The sequence below is a fragment of the Cucurbita maxima genome, unplaced genomic scaffold (genome assembly GCF_002738345.1).
Source record: "Cucurbita maxima cultivar Rimu unplaced genomic scaffold, Cmax_1.0 Cma_Scf00003, whole genome shotgun sequence".
Lineage (NCBI taxonomy): Eukaryota > Viridiplantae > Streptophyta > Magnoliopsida > Cucurbitales > Cucurbitaceae > Cucurbita > Cucurbita maxima.
This window is the reverse complement of record NW_019272019.1, coordinates 6,860,505-6,868,106: the sequence shown is the minus strand read 5'-3', so window position 1 is coordinate 6,868,106 and position 7,602 is coordinate 6,860,505. Positions and strand designations below refer to the sequence as shown.

The 7,602-nt window shown below is 38.4% G+C and overlaps 2 protein-coding genes across 3 annotated transcripts in view; both read left to right on the top strand.

Moving 5' to 3' along the window:
* Positions 1-2,177, top strand: part of LOC111476573 (pentatricopeptide repeat-containing protein At1g76280) — a 7,681-nt gene extending 5,504 nt beyond the window's left edge. For both annotated transcript variants that reach the window (XM_023120288.1, XM_023120289.1), the window contains 4 exons: positions 475-618; positions 704-892; positions 1,364-1,483; positions 1,621-2,177. In XM_023120288.1, coding sequence (XP_022976056.1) covers positions 475-618; positions 704-892; positions 1,364-1,483; positions 1,621-2,022 — 855 coding nt within the window. In that variant the 3' untranslated portion in view covers positions 2,023-2,177. The remainder of the gene's footprint in view (positions 1-474; positions 619-703; positions 893-1,363; positions 1,484-1,620) is intronic.
* Positions 2,178-2,718: 541 nt separating this feature from the next.
* Positions 2,719-7,338, top strand: LOC111476571 (O-fucosyltransferase 16). Its single transcript, XM_023120287.1, has 10 exons — positions 2,719-3,052; positions 3,148-3,204; positions 3,317-3,407; positions 3,764-3,840; positions 4,201-4,289; positions 4,377-4,560; positions 4,740-4,921; positions 5,414-5,516; positions 5,845-6,179; positions 6,272-7,338. Exons 1-10 carry the CDS (start codon positions 2,894-2,896, stop codon positions 6,720-6,722), a joined length of 1,728 nt encoding a protein of 575 aa, XP_022976055.1. The 5' UTR covers positions 2,719-2,893; the 3' UTR covers positions 6,723-7,338.
* The last annotated feature ends 264 nt before the right edge of the window (positions 7,339-7,602 follow it).

Sequence of the window (7,602 nt, the reverse complement as noted above, 5' to 3'; positions counted from 1 at the left end):
GGGGGGGGGGGGGGGGGGGGGGGGAATGAAAAAAAAACTTGCAGTTGTATATGCTCGTCTGACACATTGCAGGACCCCATCTACTTTCCTCCCAAAATTTCAAGCTCTATTTGATTCTCGTTTCAAAGTCTCTTTCATTTTATATGTACACTACACCGTCGATATTGTTGGAAGAACATCTTCTCGGGATCCATGCAGATGTTCTTTGATGTGTATATATGCTCACGTTTCACTTCGAGAATTGTTTTACATGTTGGTAAAAGGTTTTGATAAATTAAGTTGGACCAATCTTATTTAGCACTACAACATAGCAGGAAGAGCATTGGGCGCACAATTAAATTATTTTTATTTGTTACTATAGTTGTAAAATCTTTCTACTTGAACCATATTAGCAAGTGGAAGAATTAAGTTCCCTCACTGCTTATGGCATTATTATTGTTTCTCTTTTTCCTTTGATTCATTTGTTCCCTTTAGTTGAAAGCTCTTGGTGCGGAGGGGATGACGAAGGAGCTTCTTCAGTATTTAAATGTGGCAGAGAACCTCTTCTATTACAATAACACTTGTCTGGGGACGCCTATTTACAACACAGCGTTGCATTTTTTAGTTGAATCCAAAGAGGTAAGCGCTTGTTGTCATGCACTCTCTCCTGTTAAGCTATGGAGGACTTCCCGTTTGTGTTAAACACTGTTCTATACTTTTGCAGATCCATATGGCAACAGAATTATTCAATAATATGAAGCATTCTGGTCTCTTTCCAGATGCTGCGACATTTGAGATGATGATCGACTGTTGCAGTGTTATCGGATGCTTGAAATCTGCGTTTGCTCTTCTCTCCCTGATGATTCGCTCCGGGTTTTGTCCTCAGATATTAACTTATACCAGTCTAGTAAAGGTATCCAATGAATTTATGATTGTTAGGCATGTACATTTACTCACTGCAAGTATACTCCTGAAGTATTCATCTTGATTTAACAGATCAAGCATTGTGGACTATCAACTATATATTTTTGTTTTCAGATTTAGAGTTTGTTAACTTTAAAGTTGCTGATTCCATCTCATCATATTTTCTTTTAACTGTCCTTGAGTTTGGCCGATTTACATGCCATTGTACAGTTCAAAAGCTGTTCACGAACTTATTCTTGAACCCCGACACTCGACACCCATGGTTCATGTATATTGCCAACACTAGTGAACAATCCTAATAGCTTGGTGATTGAACTCTCTGGAGGATGCACTAATAAAATTTTCCATAAGTTTCCATGTCAATCATCGCCAATTGATACTCTTTCTTCTTACCATTAATTTTTTCCTTTATCGTGTTATTCAATCATTCAAATTTAACGTTTGGATTATCCTGATGCAGATTGTGCTGGGATTTGAGAGATTTGATGATGCCTTGAATCTCTTAGATCAAGCCAGTTCAGAAGGGATTGAACTTGATGTAGTTATAATGAATACAATCGTGCAGAAAGCTTGTGAAAAGGTAACCCCCATGGCTTCATGTCAGTAACTTGATAAGAACAACACTCTCAATGCACCCATGCATAATTCCAGGGCCCCAACAACTGTTTAAGCTCATTCTGGGTACTTTTTTTTTTTTTTTTTTGAAATGGATGTTAGGGAAGGATTGATGTGATTGAGTTTGTCGTTGAGAAGATGAAGCGAGAAAAGATCCAGCCCGACCCTTCAACGTGCCATAGTGTCTTCTCGGCATATGTGAGCCTTGGCTATCACAGCACCGCCATGGAAGCACTGCAAGTACTGAGCATGCGTATGCTATGCAAAGAACACGACACTTCTCCAGTCGTTACAGAATATGTCGAAGACTTTGTGCTTGCAGAAGACTCCGAAGCGGAATCACGGATTTTGGAATTCTTCAAATGCTCTGAAGAGAGCCTAAGTTTTGCCCTTCTCAACTTGAGATGGTCTGCCATGCTGGGATATTCCCTTTGTTCCTCCACTAATCAGAGTCCATGGGCAATGAGACTTGCAAGTTCCTATGATGATGGCTACACAGCCTAATAGATGAAAATGAAATCATTAAGCTCTTTGTTCTACGCTACTTAAGTTGAATATTTCGTTTTTTCAACATGGAATTAGAACAAGAGATCAAAACAATTGTTGTATTTTTACTTGGAGAGCGTCCAAATACAAATAATCAGTAGCCCTTTTTAGTGACATATCACGTCGAATCGAAACGATCAAAGTTTATTTAGTGGGTACGTTATCTACTTGTCTAGCAATTTGTTACGGATATCAAGACTAGAAGATTAACCTTAATTAGAAGATTACGTTGGCCATAGAAGTAATTAGAAAGAAACTAAGTTTAATCCTAATTTTGGCTATACAGGTAAACCAAAACGCCGTCGTACAGAAACTGGCCACATTTTGGTTGAAGCTTCAAACAAATTGTTATCGTAAAATTAAAATTAAAAAAAAAAAAAAAACAGAAAAGAATTTAAAAGTCGAAAATAGTTGAATCTGCAGAGTACGGAGAGCAGAAAAAGGAGTCACATGCAAATGGAAAGGAAGGGTAGAATTGGAAATACGCATTAAATAAATAAATAAATAAAAAGATAGTGCCAGCAAAGGGACCAAGATGGGCCGGGCGGCCCACAACTCTCCGACGAATCGTTTGCGTTAGATAGACAGTAAGCTATATATTTTATTTCTCCGATTCCGTTGTCGTTATTGGAGACAGAGTGTCCTTTTTCAGGAAAAGAAAAAAGATGAGGATTCTTCAGCCTATGCTGGAGCCGTAGCACACAGAGATCCATTTTCGTTTCATTTTTTTCTTTCCATCTTCTTCTGCCCGTTTTCCTCCTTCCCAACCAGAGTCGAAGAGTGATTCAGAGAGACACAGGAGCTTCGGTGGTCACTGTCACCAGGAGCTATGGCTTTTCAGCGGCGGCGCAACCACTATTATCATCGGTTTAGATTCTTAATCCCATTCATTTTGGCCATTAGCGGTAGTCTGCTTCTCTTCTTTGCAGTTCTCTCTTTTCTCGCTCCTTCTCCCAATGATTCCGATCATTCCCGCCGCATTCCTCCGGTATATGTCACCTTCCACTTTGTATTTCTCGTGTTTTGATTGATTATTTTTTTTTCGATTCTAATTGCTGATTCACCCCCGCCCCCATGGAATAGGTTCAGTTCGATGCTGCTTCCGTCGAGGAGATTGGAGTTTCGCATTTTCGCGTTCCGGTTAGGGTTTTCCGGAATTTTCCACTTCAGTGTCTTTTACTGTTTATCCTAGTTGATGCTGAAGCTGACCGATCTTTGTTTATTGACGTGATTTTCTTGTTTTTGTAACCAGCGCAATGGAGCGAGATCCGCCCGTGATCTTTGGACTTCCAGAAATGCGAAGTTCTACTCTGGATGTACTAATGCTAGCAATAAGTTTCAGAGTATGTTTCTGTGGAATTCCAAGCTCCTCCCTGCCCTCTACACTTCTAATTAATACAAGTTTATGGTGCATTCAGACGTTAAGTTTCTTATCTGTTATGCAATTGGAAGGAACGAAGTTACCGTATTTTCTCCTGAAGATTTAGAGATAATTAGATCCCTACATTAATCTTGTCAATTTCTTTTTTTTTTTTTCTTCTTTTTTAGTTTTTTCTTCCTTTCATAAATTGATTTAATTCTGAAAATAAAAAAGAAATAAGTAGAGTTCATGTTAACCTTCGCTGTACTGAGCTCGCATCGTATATGATGTTCTTTTTTGTCTGAGAAGCAGAACTAATGTTTTCCCACATTGCTGCAGAGGCTAGTGCTATTACACACCCGAATCGATATCTGCTGATCGCAACTAGTGGAGGTTTAAATCAACAAAGAACTGGGGTAATGCCACGGGCTTGCATTTTTCTTGTTGACGATTTTGTATTGCGTTGCTATTCATTAGCCATAAAGATTGATCAAGAGGATCCCAATGAAACTGAATGTTATGTAAATGATAACAGAAAAAATGCGTTTGAATTTGATGTGTCGTGAGTGGTCATAATTTATGTTGAATAGAGCATGCGCAGGCTTTGCAGCTGTTGATTATTGGATTATTAGTTTATATGCCTTCCATAACTTTAACGCCCTCCTCTCAAATGGTCTCAGATAATTGTGTTATTGCCTGTCCTTTTGGTGCTAAAATTTAATTGATTTCTTTACTTCTATAGCTATTTTCAAACTGACTAAAGCTCCTAATGGCAGATAACAGATGCAGTTGTTGCTGCACGAATATTAAATGCTACCCTTGTTGTGCCTAAGCTTGATCAGAAGTCCTTTTGGAGGGACTCCAGGTTGGTTACGTTATATGAAATAAAGTCGACTTCTGCTTTTAGTTATCCTCGTTATATTATAAAAATGTGTTTGTTATTTCTCCACAGCAACTTTTCAGAGATCTTCGATGTTGATTGGTTTGTGTCATTCCTTTCAAGAGATGTGAAAATCATTCATCAGCTACCAAAGAGGGGTGGAAAAACATGGAATACGCACTCAATGCGTGTCCCTAGGAAGTGTAGTGAAAGATGTTATCAGACCCGTGTATTACCTGTTCTTTTGAAAAGGCATGTAAGTTGTCCGTTCTCTACAACCCATTTGCTTACGTAAACATGCAACCTTTCTTATTGTTCAGCTTCCAATTACTAGCACAAGCATAGAATTCTTATACTTGTTTCAATTGCATGCATTTGTTGGAAACTTTGTACAGTGGTCTATGTGCTCTTTTAAATGTATTCTTAATGTGTCAGGCTATTCAGCTCTCCAAGTTCGATTATAGACTTGCAAACAGGTTGGAGACAGATTTACAGAAACTGAGATGTAGAGTTAACTACCATGCCTTGAAATTCACAGACCCAATACAGAAAATGGGTGAAAACTTGGTCCAACGAATGCGAGCAAGAAGCAAGCATTACATTGCTTTGCATCTCAGGTATGTGATGATAAGCCTTTGGTCCTAAATTATTGTAGTTGTCGTTATGGAACTATTATTGATTAATTGCTCATCTTTTCTATTTATTGGTTAGTTTTTATAGCATACAGTTCCACAGGTGTATTGTTCTCAAATGATTCATTTAGTAAATGCACGCAGATTTTAATAATTCATCAGAAATTGCTTTGATGAGATGAAATACAAAATGCTTTTGTGCCAGTTTTCATCTCTCTTGGAAACACATTTAATTTTACTAAGATATTCACATGTTCTGTAGGTGTTTTGTACTGTCTCTTGTAGCTCACAATATAGAATCTGCAAACAAATAAATTTCATTGTCTGATTGAATCTTCTAAATTCTAATATGCATATGGTGTCATAGAATAATAGTTTGTTTACTCTTGATTCCATGTCATGTAATGCATACCGAAGTTTATTGCAGAATTGGACATCAGTTGTGATTTTGATCCAAACATTTGCGTATTACCATAGGTTTGAACCAGATATGCTAGCATTCTCAGGTTGCTATTATGGTGGAGGTGAAAAGGAAAGGGGAGAACTTGGAGCGATTCGAAGGCGATGGAAAACATTACATGTAAGACTATTTTTAATTATGTGAATCCATTCGTTTGAATTATGCACAGAAATTGCAATGCTACTATTTGCAAGTCCGTGAAACAAAATCGACTGGCCAAATGACTTTTGTGTTTGAATAATTATGGGGGAATAATTATTCCTTGTTTGGGGAATATGGTAAATAGCATAACAATTGTGAGCCGGGTCCTCTATAGTTCATGTGTAAGCAAAGATTTGTTTCAAGCACCAGATGGGTTTATTTTCTCAGTGCTATTTCAAACATAATATGACAACCAGTAACATGTGTATATGATCTGTTGTATAAAACTACTTTGAATTTATTTCAGCAAACAAGCAATCCTGATAAAGAGAGGAGGCATGGAAAATGTCCACTGACTCCAGAAGAGGTTGGTTTGATGTTGAGAGCACTCGGATATGGGCAGGATGTTCATATCTATGTGGCATCTGGAGAAGTTTATGGAGGGGAAGAGACGCTAGCCCCTTTGAAAGCCCTTTTTCCTAATTTCCATTCGAAAGAGACCATAGCTTCCAAGGAGGAATTGGAGAAATTTTCTTCATATTCTTCTCGCATGGCTGCACTTGATTTCATTGTCTGCGATGAGAGCGATGTATTTGTCACAAACAATAATGGTAATATGGCAAGGATATTGGCTGGAAGAAGGTGCAGAATCTCTCTCTCTTACAAACAATAATGGTAATATGGCAAGGATATTGGCTGATGAATAATTTTTTAAAATTTCAATTCTATTTCAGAAGATACTTCGGACACAAGCCTACCATTCGTCCAAATGCCAAAAAGCTGTATAGGTTGTTCTTGAACAGAGCCAACATGACATGGAGAGCATTTTCCTCCAGGGTTAGAACTTATCAGAGAGGCTTCATGGGGGAGCCAAATGAGGTGAGGCCAGGGAGGGGTGAATTTCATGAAAACCCATCGCCTTGTATTTGTGCAGATACGAAGCCTCGTCCGAATTCTGACTCGGGAACCAGAACATATGGTAAGGGTGATATTATTACACCAAGGAGAGATGAGCCTGCGACGATAGACGACCAAAATAATGATTATGAGTCAGAACGTGGCGACTCAGATGAAGAGGAAGAACCAGCTGATTTTCAAGATAAAGGTCCTTTCAACGCAACAAGTTTGGATTATGATGCAAATAACTCTGAGGAGCCTGAATTGGAAGAGATGCTCTCCGACTAAACAAAGCTGTTTGCTGATCCTTACTCATGTTAGTACTTTACTAAACCCTTCACTCACAAACAAACTTTGCACCCCCCAACCTTGAAACGAATCGAGAGTGAGATCCCCATAGAACATTTTTGATTCAACAAAACCTGTTGATTTTGGTACGTGTGTCATCCTGTATATAACACCCTATCCCCATCCCCAACCCCATCCAGAGCCAAGAAAACAGTGTCCCATGTTTTGAAAAATCATTACACGTTCTTTTCGGCCGCGTTTTTTGAACAGTCAGATCTCGCCTCATGAATTTGAGTATCTCAGCAAAGTGTTATGGAGGGCTTTTGCAATCAAGGTTGGTGGGTGGGTTAGGTAGGTAAGAGGAGGCTAAGAGGAGGAGCTTGCAGGAAGCAGAGAAATTCGTTGCCGTTGTCAGGTTCTTCTGAGGTAGGGCTTTGAAACCTTGCCTGTACATTTATTCAGTGATATTCTCAAGTGATTTTGCCGTGTGAAATTAGGCTTTGTGTGCGTTCTCTTCATTTTGTAGGGATGGGTTTCTAGTTTGAATACGATTATTACCCCTTCAAATTTTGCTTACCCCTTCTAGTCTCTCGTAGATTGATTAGCCCTTCCAGCAAATAGTTGGTGCTGATGCACATTTTCTATTTGTTTTTCTACCATTAAATAATGAGTAGATAACTAACTACATTTGAGGGCTCTGTGTTGGCCTTTATCTTAGTTGCTCACAACATTTTGCACCTTTTTTCACTCTTATTTAAACTTTTTATATGTTTTAATGATGTGCTGGAGTTCTGAATTATACTTGTTTTACTCTCAAAATCGGTTGATGAACGTCTGATTTTTTTTTTTTTTTTTTTTTTTTTTTTTTTTTTTTTTTTTT

Excerpts from the sequence above, each read along its gene's own strand:
- LOC111476571 (XM_023120287.1), top strand. The coding sequence starts at position 2,894 with ATGGCTTTTCAGCGGCGGCGCAACCACTATTATCATCGGTTTAGATTC. Across the intron at positions 3,205-3,316 it reads TTTCGCATTTTCGCGTTCCG|CGCAATGGAGCGAGATCCGC; the intron begins GTTAGGGTTTTC and ends TTTTGTAACCAG. Across the intron at positions 3,408-3,763 it reads TGCTAGCAATAAGTTTCAGA|AGGCTAGTGCTATTACACAC; the intron begins GTATGTTTCTGT and ends ACATTGCTGCAG.